This window comes from Pelodiscus sinensis, chromosome 2 (assembly GCF_052426305.1).
Source record: "Pelodiscus sinensis isolate ZL-2025 chromosome 2, ASM5242630v1, whole genome shotgun sequence".
Taxonomy (NCBI): domain Eukaryota; kingdom Metazoa; phylum Chordata; order Testudines; family Trionychidae; genus Pelodiscus; species Pelodiscus sinensis.
Window position 1 is genome coordinate 32,407,510 of NC_143053.1, and position 21,862 is coordinate 32,429,371.

General features: G+C 43.4%; 1 protein-coding gene across 4 annotated transcripts in view; it reads left to right on the forward strand.

Moving 5' to 3' along the window:
* Positions 1 to 21,862, forward strand: part of ANGPT1 (angiopoietin 1) — a 224,729-nt gene that overhangs the window by 34,560 nt on the left and 168,307 nt on the right. For 2 of the 4 annotated variants that reach the window (XM_075920222.2, XM_075920221.2), the window contains exon 2: positions 18,090 to 18,137. The exons of the other annotated variants lie outside the window; for them this stretch is intronic. In XM_075920222.2, the coding sequence (XP_075776337.1) occupies positions 18,090 to 18,137 (48 nt within the window). The remainder of the gene's footprint in view (positions 1 to 18,089; positions 18,138 to 21,862) is intronic. 4 annotated transcript variants of the gene reach the window in all.

The window sequence follows — 21,862 nt, forward strand, 5'->3', positions numbered from 1 at the left end:
TAAACAAATTCCCATTATCCTGACTGTAATGAAGCACTGTATTCCTCTAATTAAGGATGAATATCATTCTATGCAAAATTAAGTTAGGACTCATTTGTAATCTCTTCCAATTTATTTTGTGTTGATCATCAAAAATACTGCAGTTTCAGGGTGTTAGGCTTTTTAAAAGCAAAACAGGAAAAAAAAACACTGGAAGAATGCTCCAGGGCCAGATATTACTACTATTATTTGTATTAATAGACCAGCACATGCACTTCCTAACTTCCTACACACTGACTACTTAGCAAATCTCTCACTGGCTTGTAGGAGTTTTACTTGGGAAAGGACTGTAAGTAACATTAAGACCTGCTGCTGCATCATGGAAAAATGTAGAAATTTGTCTATGTAGAAACAAGTCTGGAATGGCAGTATGCAGCATTCCCAATACTTAGCAGATATTTATGCCTCTTAACCCACACAATGGCAAAATGGCAGGTAGAGAACACAAGCAGAAAATGAGCTCCATCAGCACCTCCCAGAATATCACCTCCTGTTTCTCACACAAGGCCTACACTATGGGAGCCAAATAAACCTGCTGGGATTCCCCTTTTGGATGCATTATGATAGCCAACTGTGGCCAGATTCCAGCTTCTGAAGTGGGTTTGGGAGGAGAGAGTCTGGCCCCACATCATTTTGATGTATTAAAGCAATCTACAGCCATGCTCAAATGGTTGGAAATAATACCATGATATTTTCTAAACACTCGCGGGAAATTGTTTATATTTAAAGGATTAGATTCCCCTGAATTGATTTCAAACCAAATGCTGAAGTGTTTTTCTAACCCCTATAGATCTCTCTGGCATGCGGCTCTATCCCCAAAGAGCAAGTTTCCAGATCTTGATGAGTGGAGCAAGATGGTGCACTATAACACAGTGCTCTTTGAGGAGTTGTTAAAATATAAATTTGGGGGTCCTTGTAGTATTGAAAAAGACCTGAAATCCATGCGGCTCAGTGCAGATCAAGGGATTTATTTATGTGGAAATTTTTGCAGGATTAGGGCCTAAATTAGCAGTGTAAATTCTTATTCACACAAGTGAGCATGAAGTTAGAAAAAGGTCTGTGAATTACAGGCTGTAATATAAGAAAAAGAAAGATGTAGGAATGACCTAGCATTGGAATAATGATGGAATTTTGGCAGTATTTAGAAGTCTGTTCAAAAACCTTTTTTGATTTGTTGCACCTTGTCAAAAAGCATCAGACTATTTCTTTTGTGTAGCATTTCCTCCTGTTTAACATACTGTTGCCAAGTACGTAATTGACCAAACGTTATACAGACAAAGTAGCAATCCCAAATATTCTTTGAAGTGTGCTTTGTGCTGAGTGCCTATATTAATGGTTATGTCATTTTTGTTTGATTGCTATTATTTGGGGCTTTAGAAAAGATTACCATTTAGGAGGACCTTAAGAATTCCTTGCATTATTTACAATATTTGCACTCTGGTTTCTATCAGTTCAAATGAACAGCAGGAAAACATCCTCCCCCTAGTTCATTTTCAGTATTCTGTGAGGAAACATTAACATGAGAATGTTAATTAAAGGCAATTCCTTTACAAGTTTGTAGACCATGGCCACAGCTTTGTATACTAATAATGGGTAAATTACATTTGATTTTGTCTGTGCTGCATTTTTTAAAGTGGCTTGATCAAATGCTTTCATTTAGATGCCATGCTCACATTGACTGGGACTGATGCATATGGCACATAAACAGGCAAATCAGAGAAGGAAATCACTGGCCAAAAAGATATTACTAGAAACAATTGAGAGGGAAACTGTATTGGGAATGCTGCTTAAATAACTATAATAAATGTCGACTTTAAATAAGGTACAGTGTTAACATGCTTCCATAAGTATACTTATTACTTTGAAGTAGGAATAAGATCCTCCGGAAAAGGGCGCTTTTTCCGGAGGATCGGGGCCAGTGTAGACGCTCTTTTCCGGCTTTTCTAAAAGCCGGAAAAAAGCGGCGGACATTTTTATTTAAATGCCGCGGGGGATATTTAAATCCCCCGCGCATTTCCCTATTACGATCGCTGAAATTAACATGCCCCTTCCAGAAAAGGGGCCAGTGTAGACGTAGCCAAGGAGTGTGGCTGGCCTGTAGAAGGCTGCCTTATTGGCTGCATCACTTGCTTTTTGGGAAGAGTCATATCAACCATTAAGCACAGCAGCAGAAGTAGGAAGGAGGGGACTGGTGGCCTGTTCCATGAAAGTGGCCATGCACTCCATCACAGAGGAGAGGGAGGAGCACATGGCCTCATGCTGGTCCCGGTTAGCTTGGCGCTCCTCACAGTCAGCGGCTTGCTCCCGGCACTCTTCGTTGAGCCCCCCGGCAAGGGACTGAAGGCAGGCCATCTGGCCCTACAGCAGGTCTTCCCAGGTTCACTTTCTCCCGTGGATCCCACAGAATCAGGAGGATGGCATGGGAGGTGGTGGATGTGATGCACTTGTAGCTGGCCCAGCTGTAAAGAAAAGTTCCAAGAGCAGTCATTCTGGGAGACACTGTGTATGAAGCCTAGCCCTAATCTCTGAACTAACACCGAAGGCGATGTGTGTTGAGCTAGGCCCTCTGTGGCCTAGACAGCAGGCACTTTCCTTCAAGAGCATGGGTGTTCCAGGGGAGCCCTCACTACACCTATGGCCCAGGGACAAGCAGGCGTGGGAAGGTGCCAGTGAGGTCAAGAGCCTGCAGGCAGGAAAGGGGACATGGGGCATCTTGGCTGCCTTCTGTGTCCTGCACACGCTGGGTCCAACACTGTCAGTATCTGACAGATGAAGAACTTCTATCCCTGACTGCTGGAGAAGGGCGAGTGTTTCGGGGAAATGTGTGTGAGTGACAGAGGCTGATTGCTGGAGAGAGTGGGGTCCCATCCTCTTCCTTCCGGTGGCAAGTTCTCATGCAGGGGATCTGTCTCCTCTGCATTGCCACACGTGACTGGGAATGGATGCTTCCCAAATGCGGGTGTGACCTGTGCCATGTGCGGCACTGCTGTATGTCTCCAAGACCACAGCCTCCTTAGTGGTGGCTTTCAAAATAGCAGTAGCTGAACATCCACACTCACACTATTTTGAAATAACTGTTCCTCATGGAAAGCTGGAGTTATTACTTCAAAATAACCCGCCCATTATTTTGAAATATCAGGCTTGGTAGTGGGGACACTCCACTTGTGTAGACCAGGGCTTAGAGAGGTTATTGTGAAATTAAATTAATTTATCCCTAGCAAGTGCGTTGAAGCCTTAGGGTAGGTCTACACTGCAATGATATTTCGGGATACTCTCGTATTCACAGCATGCCCATTGTTTCAAGCTCACTATTCCAATGTCCCTGTAAACCTCATTCTACGAGGAGTAAGGGACTTTTTGGAATAGCACTTTATTTCAAAATTTGGCACTATGTGGGCAGTGCCAAATGATGAAATAAGCTATTTGGACATAGCAACAAAATAAGATATGCAATTTGTGTAGCTCCAATTGCATATCCTATTTCGAGTTACGGTGTTGAGTAGATGCATCCTTAGTCTGGAAGGTATCAAAGAAATGCAAAATATTCTTTTTTCTTCACATGATTCAATTGATTAATCTTGAGTGTGTTAGGTCAGATCCCACTTCTTGGGGAGAGTATACTCATCAATTTAAACTAAATAAAATTCAGAAATTAGTTCTCTTAAAAGGAACTTGTCCCCAAGAGCTTGTATGTTCAACCCATAGGCTTCGATAACAAAGTCAGCCACATTATCCACTAGGCTACTTACATTCTTTACTTAAAAGAAGCCACAAGATCTCTAATAAATTAACCTCCAGAGAACACCCACATACTATACAGTAGCCTCATAAAACTGAAAACAGCCTCTTAACAAAGCCAAACATGAAGTTAATTAACTGTTTCAGTACTACTGCATGCACTTTCTGTACGTTCATTCGTTGCAACGAAATGTAGATATGAAGTTGTATGTACATAAGTGATTTAATTAGCAAAAAGGTGAAATATTTTGGTTTAGAGCTATATAGTTCAAGCACCGTACACACTACTTGCTAAGTCAATCCACTGAAATCACTGGAGCAAGGTGTGACTCAGGATGAGTATCATAACTTGTCCCTCTGTCAGTAGGTGGGAAATGTTATTAAATCCAGACTTAGTTTCCTATGTTTGCTGCCTTAGAAAAGAGTAAAATGATTTTTATCTACTGCACCAGTTTCTTTTGCTGCTGAAGATAATCCTGTAGCCCAGGTTCATATGAATAGTCCCACTGATTTCAACAAGACTTCATTCTACCAGGGCTAGGAAAGTAATTTGTGAAACACACTGCCAGTATTCATTCATGGTTCAGTGAATTAGCTTTGATTGTATTTGCACCCCATTTTAATTTACTTTGTGAGATCATATGTGTAATGGGGATTTTTTCTCGTGCATGCTCATGGTTAGGGTGACTATAGGTCCCATTTTTAAAGGGACACTCCTGTATTTAAACCCTCCTGCAGGTGTTCCAACTTTTTCTTAAAAACGGGCACATTGTTCCATATTTTTCGTCTCCTTCACATTAGTATTGATGAGTCCTGTTGTTTGCTGGATCACTGCTCACCAGCTGCCTGCCCTCTAGCAGTGGGGACGGAGTCCACAATGGGGATGGGTGTGCAAAGCTGGTGGCAGGGTGATGATGCAGCACAAAGGCCTGGCTGCCCCCTCACTGGTCCAGCTGCCCCCCCAGTGGTCCATCAGCACAGCCCCTACTGTTTGCCTGCTCTTGGCCTGCAGGGCCATACCCCCTGTCTTGTTTCAAGCTGGCTATGGCTGCAGTATTTGATGAGTGGGGGCAAGTGCCGGGCAGCAGCTGGTTACATTCTGTGTGGAGAACCACTTCCTGATCAGAGCACTGAGCTCTCCAATGGTGTGGCTGACAGGCTCTGCCCTGGGAAAGCTCAAGACCCTTTGATCCAGGGCAGCCTCTCTTCCCCTCAGCTAAGCTCTGGAATAGTGTGTGTGAGGGGAGTAATTTCCAGCCTGTTCTCACCCTGAACGTGCAGACTCCACAGCAGCCCTTGGGGCAAGGGCTTAGTGCCTTCTTCTCTCTGCTCCCAGGGCATGCAGGAATGCTCCATTCCCTAGGCACTCTCGCCTGCTGTCCCACCGCTCCATCCAGGTTTGCTGAAGCCCCTGCAGTGATATTCTTTGGCCATGAGATGAAGCTTGTGTAATGCTGACAGGTGGAACGAAACCTGGGACTGCCGGAGCTTTATGTGTGAGCCTCTACGGCATGATGGCTCTCAGCTAAGGCTGTAGAGCAGACTCATTATTCTCTCTGTAAGCAATCTCAGTGCCAGAAGGTGGGACTGTTCACCACATCTAGCAGGTGTGTGAGTTACATGTGAAGATGTTAACTGCCTTTTGGTAATATGCAAACATGAAGGGGCAAGCTATTACCAGCCACATGGGAGTGGTGGGAGTAGAGAAAAGATGGTCCATTCTCTGGGACTGGATGCAGCTCTCCCTCCCCCCCACCGCCTTTCCTTCTGGCTAAGTGCCACAAGGCTGCTCTGGCCAAATTCTAGTGTGAACAAGGGCAAAAAGCTGAGGAGGGGAGCACCACACAGTAAGGGATGGGTCCCTTGGTGTAGTCCTGCCCTCCCCCCCACATCTGAGAGATGTGTATGGGGAGTGGGTGTGTATGTCACCCCTCTTCATTTGAATCTTAAAGCCTTAAAGATGACGCAAAAAAAAGAATCCAACTATGCCGTATTTCTTTTTAATAGGGTATCGGTCAAGCTGATGTTAATTTGAATGTTTCTGTGATTGATTGTCCTTGATCTGGCATGAATATGAGTAATTTTACCAGGTGTCCCATATTCAGCATAGGGAAATATGATCACCCTATTCATGAAACATGAATTTAGATGCTTAAATATTCATGAAAAAGAAATTTAAACTGAGTTTACATGAACATTCATCCTATAAACCTGGTTCTTATCCAATCAGGAAACAAAAATTAATATCATTAGTCCAATCACAAATAAGCAATGGCTCTCAGATTATAATTTTCTAACAGCAAACCACAATGTAAACACAAGTAATTTCCTGAAAAAAATCATTGAACATTTTTAAATAATGTCTATACATGAGAAAAATCAAATCTATTTTTAAACATTGTACAAACAGAAAAGGAGACAAAGTTAGCATAGATATATATATATAGGATTCCGATACATTAGTGGTATATTTGTAGTAGAGTAGTAGTACTATTTATGTGTGCATGTACACACATGTTCGCGCGTGCGCGCGCACACACACACACACACACACACACAGGATTGAGATATAAAGAATGAGTTTAAGTCATCCCATATCACAAGATAACAACAGAAAATAAACTATAAGGCATTTTGATTAAAAGTAGTCCCAGTAGTATTTGGATTCACTTTTTAAACAAAGTAATTCATTTAAGCATATAGGCTACACAGCCATTAGTGAATTCATTGTGAATTTAGAGTTGCTAAACAGCAGAGGGCGCTATGTTTTTCCATGAATGTAAAAAAGTATATCTTAATTGCAAAGAAATATTAATAAACAAGCAGATGTGAAAGTTACAACAAATGAACAAAACCCAATATCAGCGTGTGTATCATGCTGTATAAATAACAGAAGCACTGCCAAGGTCCACACACATTTGGAAAAAAAACAGACTTAATCTACTGTATGCTGTGTTTAAAATAAAAAAAATACTGAGAAGTAAATACACTAATATTTACTACTTTTTGGCTACAAGCATCTATATAAACTGTCCAAAAAGGCTTTTTGCCCATTTAGTTACAGTGAATAGGTTTATATAAAACTATACACACTATAAAGTTCCAAACATTCATTAGAGTCAAGGCAATACATAGATTCCATTTCAAATTCACTCTTATGAAGTGCAGATGAAAGTAATATTTGGGGATGGGGGGAAACCCACACCATACACATAATCTTGATACCTGTAGCCATTAGTGTGACTCAGCCAGTTACGAATTTCGTCTCATTATTAGTCTTTGGACACAATCCTGCAGGTCTCACTCAGGCAAAACTCACACTGAAATCAGCAGGAGTTTTGCCAAACCAAGAGTTTCAGGATCAACCATGCTGTCAGGCAGACTTGCAAAAATTCCTGGAGTCTAATTTTGAGAAAAAAGTTGTGTGCCCTGTAAATATTTCAATATTTTAACATTTATTGGTTTGTAAAATTATATTTAAAAACCACATTTATGATTAAATCATTTAGAAATGAACATCTGGAAATTTTGGACAATGGCAATTTGAGAGTAAGGTGGTTGAAGAAACATCTATGTCTGTTCTTTCCATCATCTGATTGGTGCTGGAGGAGACATTGAATTTGTTCTCAAAGCAGGAATGCAAGCCAGTGCAATGGTTTTCATATGTGTCCAAATGGTGCATGAAGAGCATCATCATGCATCATTATTTGGTTAAGTGAGACCCAAAGGTTGTGTGCACAGCATGGATTTTTCCTTTTACAAGAGAGGATAAGCTCATCAGCGCTATTAGGTCAGAGGTTGGATCGGAAAGGCAAGAGACCATGCAGGACTTCCCACCTCTGTGCCTCACATCTAAATCAATACTCCGCTACTATCAACCTTTTTCATTTCACAACCCTTAATTCAGCAGCATGAATAGGTTCGTGTGTGTGTTTTATCTTATAAAGGGGGGGGGGGGGAAGCAAAGAAGCCTACAGATCTTCTGTGTCTGCCAGTGCCTATCTACCTTTCTTTACCATTTATGATGATTGATTGCTTCTGTGTTTCATCAATTAAAAATGTTTCAGAGTGCAAAGTCTTCAGTAATATTTTTCAGCATGTTTAATTGAGTCTGGTTAAATAAACATCCTCCACCAAAGCAGCAAAAGTAGAGCTTAAAATAAATACTGCTACTGTGCCAAGTTCATAATTACTTGCACATTTAGCACTTTACATGTCCTAAGCATCAAAACCAGATTTGTGTCAACTGTCTTAAAATCATAGTCAATCTCAGACACTGTAGGATGTTTACATTTTTGGAATATTTGTTGTTCTAATTTATATAATACCCTGAATCTGTTTCAAAGAGTCTCTCTTGGGATGAATGGTGTTGCCACACAACAAATTTTTGTTAGTCCAGAAAATATATTTCCAAGAATGTGAAATGGTCACATTTATTTATCCCTCTAAGGGCTAGAAGTCTCAGTTGAAAATATAGCACCAAGAAGGTCAAGGCATTGTTCTCTTTCTACCCATTGTTCTCTTTCAAGATGGTCCCTTTCTAGAGGCTTCCTATCTGTTAGGAGTGAGGCAGCTCACAGTGATATTGACAATTGGGAAATGAGATATTTCATGGTTAATTTTCTTGGATATATGAGGCTATACAAAGAAGAAAGGTGCTTATGCAGAATAATTCATGCTCTTGAAGCGATATGGCTAAATATTAGCTTGATTCTCCTTTTATGTTATGGATTCTTTACAGCATTCTGGCAATACAGAGGGATATTGGTATATATATTTAATATCACTAATCTTCTAACTACTGGGGCTGAAATAAAAATTAAGAAGCAATCTCAAGAATTCAGTCATCTGGGGAAGATAATAATTTGCATTTTAAATGAGGTTTTAAATCTGATAGGTTAAAGAAGAAGTTGTAGTTTGGATCCTTTAATAAAAAGACCAGTCATTATTATGTTAACTGTATGGGAATTTAACAGATCTAATAGTTGTGGGTAACACTGAGATATATTTAGACTTTAGTGTAAAGCATCTGATACTGAATCACACAAACTTTCATTTGAAAAACAGATCCAATGGGTTCTAATGAGGACACTATTAAATGGATTGAAAACACACTGATGGACCTTAATGCAACAGTAATTGTGAATTTCAACTTAGTTAGGTGACAGCCTCTTAGATGGACTGTTGCCAGCTAGGATCGAATGTGGGATTTTTTTGTCTTAATGCAGGTACCTCTACTACCTGAGCAAAAGCATCCAACTCTATTAGCTATGGCTCTTCACTCTCTGCTCACTGTGCCAGGGCTCAAAGGATACAATGGCACATGACTTATGTACTGCTTCTGTCTGGGGAAGCATATCCAAAGCTTCAGCTCCTCCTACAGGCCACCGTTTGTAATGCCAACACCGCTGAATGGGTCAGCAGCATAGATCAAACATGAGACCTAGGATGGCTTATATATGATACATAGGTACCAACAGATTGGATGAACCAAGGTTCATCTAGTCCAGGATCCTGTCCCGGAGCTTGGTCAGTACCAGGACTCAGAGGAAGGTATAAGCCCCTCAGTCCTGCACATTAGATCTCATCCTGATCTCCAATAACAAGTAGTCCTGTGACACCTTATAAACTAACAAAAATACATAAAATCGTAGCCTTCATGGGTAAAACCCACTTCATCAGATGAAGTGAGTTTTACACTTGAAAGCTCACTATTCTATTCTATTCTATTCTATTCTATTCTATTCTATTCTATTCTATTCTATTCTATTCTAGTTAGTCTCTAAGGGTACATCTAAACTAAGGCTTTTGTTGACAAAGCAAGCTACTTTCTCGACAGAGTTTAGATGCTCTCTTTTGAAAAAGTACAGTGTGGATGCAATAGTGCCTTTTTTTGACATAACTCTGTCGAAAAAAAAGCGTTATTCCTCATAGAATGAGGTTTACCGCCATCGACAAAACTGCCACGTTCTGTTGACTTACTGTCGACAGAACCCAGTGGTAGTGTAGACGCAGGTATAGTTTTGTCAACAAAAGTCCACTTTTGTCGACAAAACCCTGTAGTCTAGACACACCCTAAGGGTACGTCTACACAGCAGCATTATTTTGGAATAACAGATGTTATTCTGAAATAACTTTGTGAGCATCTACACTGCAATCCTGTTATTTTGAAATAATTTTGAAATAACAGGCAGCTTATTCTGGATTCTGTAAACCTCATTCTATGAAGAATAACACCTGTTCCAAAATAGCTATTTTGGAATAGGGAGTGTGTAGACAGGGTAGCTGGAGTTATTTCAAAATAAGGGACCCTGCAGGCTGCTCTGTCCACACTCATGACAACTCTATAGCTTCCCTTCCCCTGCAGCCCTCAAAGTTGCAGGCAGAAGAGAAAGGACTTCTAGCAGGAAGTACACCCTGCTATTCCTCTGCCACATTGCAGCAGCCTGCATGGCTGTCACTGCTGACACGAGCCACTCCTGTGTTCCATCCGAGCCCTCCATGGCTCCTATCAAGCAGGGAGAAGCTCCCAGGACCCTGCCAGGGGACAGAAGAGGCGCATGCCTTCCCAGTCTGGTGCAGAGATCCTGGCCCTCATTGAGAGCCTGGGCACCAGGGTCCACATCTGCACCCAGGAGCAGGTGTGGATGAAGGTTAAGGAGCTGAGGCAGGCCTATGTCAAGGCCAGGGAGTGCAGCCCCTGCTCTGGGGCTGAACCCCACACCTGCCCCTACTATACAGACCTGTACCACATCCTTGGGGGTGGGTCAGTCCCTTATACCCCTCCTCACCCTCCCCCACCCCCCCGTAGTGAACTCAGGGCTGGAGATGCCGGTCATCACCCTCCCAGAGGACAGACATGCAGAGGAGGAGGAGGAAGAGGACGATCTGGATGAGGCCAGTACCATCATGATGTTCACCCTGGAGCCGGTACCCCATGCCCTGGATGTCTCCCAGGCATGGTCTGAACCTGGGGAAGGCACATCAGGTGAGTGCCATTACTTTATTTATACACACAGGGTGGAGGTGGCTGGCAGAAAGGGACTGGGGCATGCTCCTCACTCAGCCTTCTCAGCCTGGGGATTGCACAGCAGACTGTGAATGTGAATGCACCTGGAGCACCCCATCTGGGGCACAGAGCCCCAGGAGGCTGCACCACAGGCTCCTTGTGCTATTGCTCACAGGGTCTTGGGAGACTTGCCATACTCCTGACACCAGGGTGGGACACCCTTCCACCACAATCCACCACTAGAAGGACGATGGGGACATGGAGACACACACTCACTCTGGAGTGCTGCACATGGCACGCAGGCATGTCCATACACTTGGGGTAGTACCTGGTCTTGGGGAAAGTGCAGTAAGGTTCAGAAGCATCTGCTACTCACACACACCTCCCCTCAACACCCTTTTCCCCCCTCTTCTCCAGCAGGCAGGGATACAAGTCCTCTTTCCATGGGATGCTTCTGTTGTCAGACCTGGCATATGTGGGGAAAAGCTGCCCCATGGCCCCCCTCCTGCCCGCAGGATCCCGGTCTGGCAGGCACCTTTCCATACCTGCATGTTCCCAGGACATGGGGGTAGTGAGGCTCCCCCCTTGAACATTTGCACCCCTGCAGGAAAGGGCCTGCTGTCTAGGCCACAGATGGTCTTGCTCCAGGCACATCACCTTCGTCTGACCTTAGACCTTTCAGATGAGGTCTCAGCTCACAGATGAGGGCAAGGCTTCAGGGACAGTGTCTCCAGGGATGATTGACCTTCTGTCTGTTCTCCGCAGCTAGACCAGCTGAGAGAGATGGGTGGTCAACACCATGCGGGGCACCCTCCCAACCCCAAGTGACCAGCTGGTGCAGGAGAACCCAGGAGGAATTCCAGTGGGAGAATACCTCCATACTACAAGCCCTGCAGCACACCCTGGACCAGAGACTTGAGGAGGACATCCAGCTGCAGCAAGAGACCTGGCAGGAGATACTGGCATAGGGCCTCACCATCAATGCAGCTGTACAAGTTCTCATCACCAGCACGGTGCTTGCCCCTGCTCCTGCTGCTGCTTCTACCCCAGCTCCTGTTTCTCCCCCTAACTTCCACACATGAATACCAAGGTCCCTGCACCCAAGGCGGTGGGACCACCAGAACCAGGTGCCACTCCCAACCTCAGCCGTGAGCCTCTCCTCCCCCATTTCCCCTCCCCACTCTCTCCTCCCCTTTCCCAGGTTCTTTCCCCAGTCCCTCCACAGTTACTTCTGCCCCAAATTAAAAAAAACAGAGTTTATTTTTTCCAGAACAAAAAGTGTGGTTTATTGTCTCTGCAGGGGAGGAGGGAGGAGGAAAGGCAGGGTAGTGGGAGGAAAGGCAGAGAGGACCAATGCACAGGTCCCTTGTGGGGAGGCCCAGAGGAGAGTGTCACTGGGATCCTGGTGAGAAACTCTCCCTCCGGGCCTCCTGGATGCACAAAGCCCCTTGCTGGGCCTGCTGGATGGCAGCTGTGCACAGCTGCTTGAAGGCCCTGCTGAGCCAGCTGGCCTCTGCCCCCCACCCTGGCAGGAATGTCTCCCCCTTCCTTTCACATACATTGTGAAGGACAGAGCATGTAGCCACTACGTGTGGGATGTTCCGCTCCCCGACATCCAGCTGGGTGAGGAGGCAACTGAACCTCACCTTCAGATGCCTGAATGTGCCCTCCACCACCATGCAGACCCTGCTGAGCCTTGCATTGAGGCATTCTTTGGTGTGGTGAAGATGTCCGGTCTAGGGCTTCATTAGCCAGGGAAACAGAGGGTACGCCATGTCTCTTATAGTGCACATCGGCATGTCTATGTCCTCGACCCTGATGGTGCAGTCGGAGAAAATAGTACTGGCATGCAGCTTCTAGAAGACATTGGAGTTTTGGAAGATGCGGGAGTCATGTGACTTCCCTGACCACCTGACGTCAATGTTGGTGAACTGCCCACGATGGTCCATGATAGCCTGCGGGGCCATCAAAAAGTACCCTTTCTGGTTGGTGTATTCTTAAGCCTGGTGGTCGGGGGCACAGATGCAGATATGGTCGCTGTCAATAGAACCCCCACAGTTGGGGAAGCTCATGTCAGCAAAGCCAGAGACGATGGGGTCCACGTCGCTGAGACTGATGACCCTGTGCAGCAGGACAATGTTGATAGCCCTCACCCCCTGTAGAAGGAGACAAACAAACAGAGAATCACAGGGCTGACAGTGCCCTTGGGAGATCCTCAACCCTTCTTTTCCCCCTCACACACTAGGAGCAACCTCCTACTCACCCAATCCCCTCACAGGATCTTTTGAGGGTGGGACTGAAAACCTCCTGGGGAGAGGGATTCTACCACCAACAACAACCCATCCTTTCCTCAGGGAACCTCTTTCCAGCACTTCACTTCCCTCCTGGAACAATAGCCGAGAGTGCCATACCTGCATGAGCAGGGCCCTGATGGTCAAGCTCCCCATGCTCAACTGGCTCCCGACAGATCGGTAGCTGTCCAGCGTGACAAGCTTCCAGAGAGTGATGGCAACCCACTTCTCAAGGGGGATGATGGGGCACATGTGGGTGTCCTGTCGCCTGAGGGCAGGGGTGAGTCATTCTCACACTCCAGAAAGGTGTCCTTCCACCTGTGGAAATTCTGGAGCCATTGATGGCCATTCCACCTCTCCATAGTGAGCTGGTCCCACCAGTCAGAACTGGTCTTCAGATACCAGATGTGGCGGGGCACAGTGGGGTCCAGTTGCATGAGCTGAGACTGCAGAGAGATGATGAGGTTCTCCCCAAGGAGCTGGTCATTGCGTTCCTGCAGGGCCTGGAAGGCAGCCTGCAGAAACTGCTGCAAGAGTTGCAGCACGACAAATAAGAGCTGTCGAGTGCTTGGAGGCAGCTCCAGCCCATTTTCTAGAGAGCTGAGGTGTCTGCAAGCACAACCAAAGCAGGTAAAAGAATGGATTTGCTGTCCCTCAAGGATATAGGCAAAAGACAGGAGCTTGAGACACGGCTGTATAGGGGGGTCCCTTTAAGCTTGAGCCTCAGATACTTCAGGCAGCAGCTCCAGGAAGTAACTGTTGTCCTGATGCCCTGCCTGATGCCTGTTGTCTGGGTGACCTTAAATGTGATTCAGCATCAATGAGTGTGAACGCTCTATTTCGAAATAGCTAAGTGCTATTTTGATGGGCATTTGCTGTGTAGACATGCTATTTTGAAATAAGCTATTTTGGAGTATTTCTTCCAAAATAGCTTATTCCAAAATAAGTGTGTAGTGTAGACATACCCTCAGGGCATGTCTACACTGGGGAGTTATTTCAAAATAACTTGGTATTTGTGCTAAAAACAATATGTGTTCTCAAGATACAATTCTGTATCCTATTTGTGCAGTAAATTAATCAATGAAGCGTAAAAAACATTTCAGTTATCTTTGCAGATGTTCAACTAAACAGAACAATAAACAAAAGAAAAGTGAAACGAGACCTAGTGGTTAATTAGAGACAGAGGCATAATGCAGTAAATGAGATTAAATCTGGAACAATGCAAAATCATAAATTGGGCAGGAAGGAGCATCACTTGGAACCAGTGAGAAGTAGTTGCTTGAAAATCTGAAAGGCCACAAAAGCATCGTGTGAGATAGGAAAAAGCAAAATAGATAAAAGCTTGCAATGTAATATCATGACACCTCAAAAAGAATGCTACTTTGTGCTGTCAGTGGAAGGGTACATACAACATGTGAACCAAGAAGCCAATAGTCTCTCTTTTTACAGTGGTTGTTGATTGTAACAGAGATTTTTGGTGCAAATTTCAAAAGTGACTAGCGATTTTGTGCCTTGATTTTTGGAATAACTAACTGCAGACATGTTAAAGAGATCTGGTCTCTTAAAGAACAGCACTGAGCATTTTCTGGCTCTAGAAGTCAGGTAATATATAGGAACCTTTTCCTACATTTAATCTTTGTACAGGCCTCCTATTGTTATCAGTGGGAAATCTGCGGTGGAGCAAAGGTAGTACAAAGCACTCATTTCTAGAGCTGGCCTATGGACCACATTAAAATAATTTAACTGTCTATTGTGAGGCTCTGAATTAGTCTCTGGGATAGTGGTAGAATCTCTGGGATAGTGGTAGGAATCTCTGGACCATTGAGTCTTAGATATCCAGGAAAGATGGATACAAATCAAAACTCCAGGCTTGAGCACTCCCCCCCCACACACCATTTTTTGGAATATGCCGGTAGATAGAGACCCTTTTCTAAATTTAGCAGTGAAAACTAAAAGCCTCTCCAGCATTTCCACATGGATGAAACAGTAGAAATGGGTTGTGTCTACAAAAGCTCATGAAACCATCTACATGTTTTGTTAGTCTCTAAGGGTATGTCTACACTACCCTCCTAGTTCGAACTAGCGGGGTAATGTAGGCATACCGCACTTGCAAATGAAGCCTGGGATTTGAATTTTCCGGGCTTCATTTGCATAAGCGGGACACCGCCATTTTTAAAACCCCGCTGGTTCAAACCCCGTGCAGCGCGGCTACACGGGGCACGAACTAGGTAGACTTCCTAGTTCGAACTACCTAGTTCGTGTCCCGTGTAGCCGCGCTGCACGGGGTTCGAACCAGCGGGGTTTTAAAAATGGTGGCGCCCCGCTTATGCAAATGAAGCCCGGGAAATTCAAATCCCGGGCTTCATTTGCAAGTGCGGTATGCCTACATTACCCCGCTAGTTCGAACTAGCGGGGTAGTGTAGACATACCCTAAGTGCTGCAAGACTATTAGTAGGTTTTTAAGTTTTTCCAGTTACAGGCTAATTCAGCTACCCCTCGAAAGCATCAGTATTCTACTGTCATGTGAGACTGAACTTCTCATCTTCTCCTTCCAAAGCTGTCTTATTCTCCCTATCCTTTCTTACTGCTAAGATATTCATTTTCCATCTAATTGCCGAGAGGTATAATCTCTTTTTTCCACAAAATGTTGAGATAGAAGTAGTCCGTATAAGAAAGTAACAGGAGGTCATAGAGCAGAGATACTTGCAGTGCCTTCAGACTGAACCTTCATTTAGTAGTTAGTCTGCCTGAATTATATTTGCTGTTTCTGCTATAGATTATTTCCATTACAGTCTTTTCTTGTGGGTTGCAAAATTGTGAGCATACTAGGTATGTCTAATAAATATTAAATAGATACAAATAATGGCAAAACATAAATAGTTACAGAGTGTTACAAGAATGCTCTGCAAATTAAAAATGCCTGTATACATATACTATAAATACTCAGTTAATAGATCAAGTGTCAGTGGATGGTACTCAGACATATTCAATCTAGTTTTTAGATTTTGTAGAATCAGTAACACTACTTGTTATGTGCTGCAAATGTGTGCAGTTTTATATGGATCTATGGATTCCTTAGGCTGGGAAAATGCCTAGCTAGCCCATTGTACCATACGATCCAGCCCCAGACGATCACAGAGGGCCATAACCTGGACCTACATTCACTAAATAATGCATCAGCTCCTGTCCTAGCAGTCTGGATAAACAAAAAAAAGTACAGATGTGAAATTGACTGCTGCTGACCAACTCTGTGTTTTTGTTTTGGTTTCTGGTTTTGTTTGCAGTGTCCAACTTCTTATTCATTAGTGTGGTTATATCCCATGTAATTTGCAGTCCAAAGCAATAGAGGTGAGGAGAGCTGTTTATCAGCAAAACCCACTAACAGCATAAGATCAAAGGAAAAGGATATAAAGATGATTTACTCTATTTTCACCTGCTGTCAGTTGTTCTCTTGCTTTACTAGCTCCCCTACCCCAACTCCCACCCACCACACTTTGGCTTGTAAATTACACTAATCACACACACACACACAAAAACCTAACCCAACAAAAACAACAACAAAAAACAACTTAGTCCCTCTATGTCCAAGTTACAGTGACTAAGGGTATGTCTACACTACCCTCCTAGTTCGAACTAGGAGGGTAATGTAGGCATACCGCACTTGCAAATGAAGCCCGGGATTTGAATTTCCCGGGCTTCATTTGCATAAGCGGGGAGCCGCCATTTTTAAAACCCGGCTGGTTCGAACCCCGTGCAGCGCGGCTACATGGGGCACAAACTAGGTAGTTGGAACTAGGCTTCCTAGTTCGAACTACCATTACTCCTCATTTCACGAGGAGTAAAAGTAGTTCGAACTAGGAAGCCTAGTTCGAACTACCTAGTTCGTGCCCCGTGTAGCCGCGCTGCACGGGGTTCGAACCAGCGGGGTTTTAAAAATGGCGGCTCCCCACTTATGCAAATGAAGTCCGGGAAATTCAAATCCCGGGCTTCATTTGCAAGTGCGGTATGCCTGCATTACCCTCCTAGTTCGAACTAGCGGGGTAGTGTAGACATACCCTTACTGATGTGCACCTTATATTACCATGTATCACCTCTGAATTTAACCCAATGATTCAATGTAGTGTTAGAATGCTCTTCATTTCCAAATATTGGCAAAAATCCACTTAATAAAAATAACATTGCATTGCAGGCAGGTTCTCTGGGGTTTAATAGTAATGACAGTTCCATGACTTAGCATTCACAAAGTCAGAGAAAAATGCCCACTGATGAGGGATCCAGCATAAGGTACAGGTTTTCTGATTCTGAGGTCAACATTCTTACTTTGCTCAGGCTTCTAAATCCTTTCCAAAAGATAATTACAAATAGAAGAGAAATAATTAACTCTTTTAAAAAAGCGTTTCACTATAGATCCTTCTTGCTGTGCTTGTGTTACATATACAGAAGCATCCTTAGGAGCTTCTCATTCATTGTCTTCATTGATTAGTGACATTCATTCTCTTGGTCCTTGAAGTTTAAGCAGCATGAGCAGGATAATTAGAGAGGTAGTTTTCAGTTGCTTTTTGTCAAAGTTTGTTAACTGACCTGTTAAGCAATGCAACTGTGATTACAAAAGCCTCCTTTCACTGCACTTCACTAATTTCTTTCGCTCTGTGAACTACTAGTCTCATACTCTTTATTCTTTGTGCTTTTTTAAAAGCACATGCATTGCAGAGCTGTGAAATTGCAACATGCAACGTGTAAGTGCTTTTTAATTAAAAGAATCAATTGCAGTGCTTTCAGCTGTGCTTAACTAACATAATACTTCCTCCTGCCAACAAAATATAATGGTAACAAAAGAGGTATTTGTAATATGATTAACCAATTGGAAAAAAAAACCCACATGAAATATAGGGCTTTTTCCTGACACTTTGTTTTTGTATTTCCCAAAAGTTATTGCATATTTAAACCGGTCTTATGGCCAGTGCCCTATATTATCTCTGCCTAATATAACTGTCTTATTATTTGGAATGCAGGCTCAGCATTCAGTGAGCAATGACTTCCCCAAACATGTTTTTGACATGGTAAGTAGGAATTCTTACAGTAGTCTGCATTTGCAGTAGTTGCCTTTGTTTTCATGCAGATGCATAAGCTTTGCATAAGCACCGCCAGATGTGCATATGTTAAACATTGATTTGCCTGAAATCAGGGTTAGATAGATATTTATCCAGTCAAGTGTATGTACAAACTGGGATTATGTATGCACACGTGCAATCTATCTGGCAAAAAATGGGCACTTAGAAACTCATTGGAAATGACACCCATATGGTCAAAGACAAAGCTGAAAGATCTAGGATCAGGTCCACCCCCCTGACTCTAATTTCTTTGAATAATGAAACTGTGGAAGCAGCCTCCAGGTTTTGCTATTTAGGTTCTGTGCTTACCAATTCCTGCAGCTCTCACACAGAGATTCTCCATTGAACTGGCATTGCAACATCTGTCATGTTTTTTTTACAATGAATATGGAATCAATATTATCATAGCCCAATAATCAATTTCAGGATCTGTTATAGCTGTATCCTCCCCATACTGTTGTACAACTGCGAAACATGGGCACTCAGACAAAAACTGGAGGTTTTCCCTACAAAATGCCATCATATACTGAGCATAAAGTGGAATGGCTTTATTAGTAATGCATACATTTATGGTTGCACCAGTCTACAGCCTACTGTATTGTCCATAGATGGAGCCTTATACTTTTTGGACATCATATGAGAATGCCACAAGACAATTCAGGATACACCATTCTTCAGGTGGCTTGCACCATCTGGGATAAAATTCCACCTTCTGAGGGATGGAGGCTGCCCAGAGGTAGAGCCACCCCCACCCCCACATGGGTTCACCAAGTATATTCTGTTGGGCTATCATACCTCTGTGGCTGTACAGGAACTGACCAAATGGAAAACGATCATGACAGCTGACCATTTGGCTCAGAGTTTAAGGAGAACACCCAACTAAACTTGTAGCTAAGAGCATCTGAACTATTACAGCATTTATAGGCTGTGAATTATATATCTTATTTTGTTTCCTGCCTTGTAAGTAAACATATGAAGCATAATATTAGCAACCTAAAATACAAAAGCTTAACTTTATAATAAGTAACTAAAAGGGAAAACTTGTGTGTGGTACATTCTTATAAGTAATCAGCTGTAACACACAGCTCAATACTATGATGGACCCGACCCTGCAAATGCATAATTAATCTTGTCCCCTGTAAATAGTCTCATGGAATTCATTAATATTGTTAATGAGAAAAATATACAGAGGGTTTCAGGACTTAGCCCGTAATCTGAAACTATAGTAGTCTTTGATAGAACAAAACCTGAGACTCAAGCCTGTGTTCTCTGTGTTAGGCCAAAAGGCCTAACTCAAAACCAAGTGAAGTTGATGGAGAGACTTCAGCTGGACCCAAATTTCCCTTGAAAGACCAGTTGTTACACTTCAGTGGGAGCTTTGGGCATTCAAGGAAGACAGGTTGAAGCAGACATCAGACTAGAGCATGTCACAGTGTTCAGCCAAGAAGCAACAGTGAATCTATGCCAAATTGTTTCTCAAATGCAAGTAAAAGTAGGATTCATTAAGGTAGAAAGATGCAACACCGCCCTAAGGATTTACTCTGTCCTTTGTCACCCCCTTTTCCTAATAGTCTGTAAACTATGTGAGTTCCTTGAGTGAAAGTCACTATCAGCAGACAGCCACAAATACAACATGTATTTTAATAGTGATTTGTTCTGTAGTAGATAAAGGGCCTTTATTAATTTTATTGTACAAGTGTCCCAGGAATCAGTGGTTTACTAAATATAAGCAGCATGTGTTTAGCTGGCTAAGGTAGCATACAACAATAGAGCCAATAAGAGACTAATCCAAAATGTCCACTTCTTCTTGCTTAATACAAATACTGTAATCAACCCACTTCTTTTGTGAATGGTCACTGTGCTTCTTCGTGTCTTCTCTTTCTGCTTAACAGGAAAGGCCTATTTTGTGCTATGATGAGGATGTGCTAACATGGTACAGACAGTGCTTCTAAGTGTGCAGGGTCACAACAGGTCACAGACCCAGGAAAAACAATGTCTAAGTAGCAAGCCAGGTCACTGCGGGTTGCACATTTTTCTTACTGCCTGAGGGAAACCTCTCTGCCTGCCTTCTCTCCCTGTTTGCCCAGCTTCTAGGGAAGGACAGCCAAGGAGGGCTACTATAGTGCTCTCCATAGTCATCATGAGATGACATCATTCTCACAAAAGAGGCTGGGTGACAAGAAAGCAGAAAAACCCTAAGGGTGCATCTATCCAGCAGAGCTTAACTCTAAATAAGCTGCACAAATTGAGCTATGTCAATTGCATAGCTTATATCGAAATAGCTTATTTTGAAATTGGGAGCATCTACATAGCACTTATTTTGAAACAGAACACTTTTTCTCCAACTTCCCTTACTCCTTACAAGGTACATCTAGACTGCACTCTAAAATAGAAATAAGATATGCAATTTGCAGTATGCAAATTGCATATCTCATTTCGATTTTATTTCTAAATAGGCAATTTTGAAATTTGGCATGTCTACATGGTGCCAAATTTTGAAATACAGCACTATTTCAAGACATCCCTTTCTCCTTGTGGAGCAAGGTTTACAGGGATGCCAAAATAGCATGTCTGTTTTTTCGAAAATTATCTCAAAATAGTGGACGTGTTCCTTGGATGCGGGGTGGCTATTTCAGGATACCTCCAGTAAAACAGAAGATGGATTCTAAATCTCCTCTTAGTCCAGTGTTTTTAACCACAAAACTATCAAACTATCTCAGCCTTGATCATACCCTCCTGACTGGAAGAATTCAATGTAAACCCCAGGGCTACGTCTACACTGGCCCCTTTTCCGGAAGGGGCATGTAAATTTCACCAGTCGTCGTAGGGAAATCCGCGGGGGATTTAAATATCCCCCGCGGCATTTAAATAAAAATGTCCGCCGCTTTTTTCCGGCTTTTAAAAAAGCCGGAAAAGAGCGTCTACACTGGCCCCGATCCTCCGGAAAAAGTGCCCGGAAAAAGGGGCCAGTGTAGACGAGCCCCAGGAGTTGAAACTTGCAGGGTTCCAATTTCCATGCACAGTTTATTCCCAAGCAGATTTTGAGGGCTTCCTTGGATAGGAGATTTTAAAAGAAAAAATGGGTTCTACAGAAAATGGTGTAAGGCACTTTCTCAAAGTGAGCTGCAGAACCACTTTGGGAATGGTGCTAACAGGCCTCTCCATTTTGTGTATCTAAAGGCTCCACAACCACAGAGCCTTGTGGCTCCCATTGGCTTTGGTTCACTATTTACAGGCAGGGGGAGCCATGGGAAACAGCCACTTTCCGCAGCTCCCATTGGCTAGAAACAGAGAAACTGAGCTAATGGGAGCCACAAGGCTGCAGAGCCTTCCGATAAACAAAGTGGAGCAGCCCATTAGCAGCATTCATAAAGGGGGCCAATGGCCCACTTTGAGAAACACTGGTATAAGGGATTCAACAGATGTCACTCTTCCTCGCGAGACAAGAGTACAACCATAGAATGGTTATCATGGACGCTGCTTTCCAGTGAAATGTTGGATTGGTTTCTGACCAATTGTGGTATTTAACACAAATCCTGTTGCACCCAGATTCCATTGGAATAATAGCATTCTACGTCTGCTTTGGCCATGTGTATCTGGGTACACTTCGGGAAAAAAACAGAGAAGCAAACCCTGGAAGTTTTGCAGCCCTGATGAAAGCCAAAGCTTTTTGA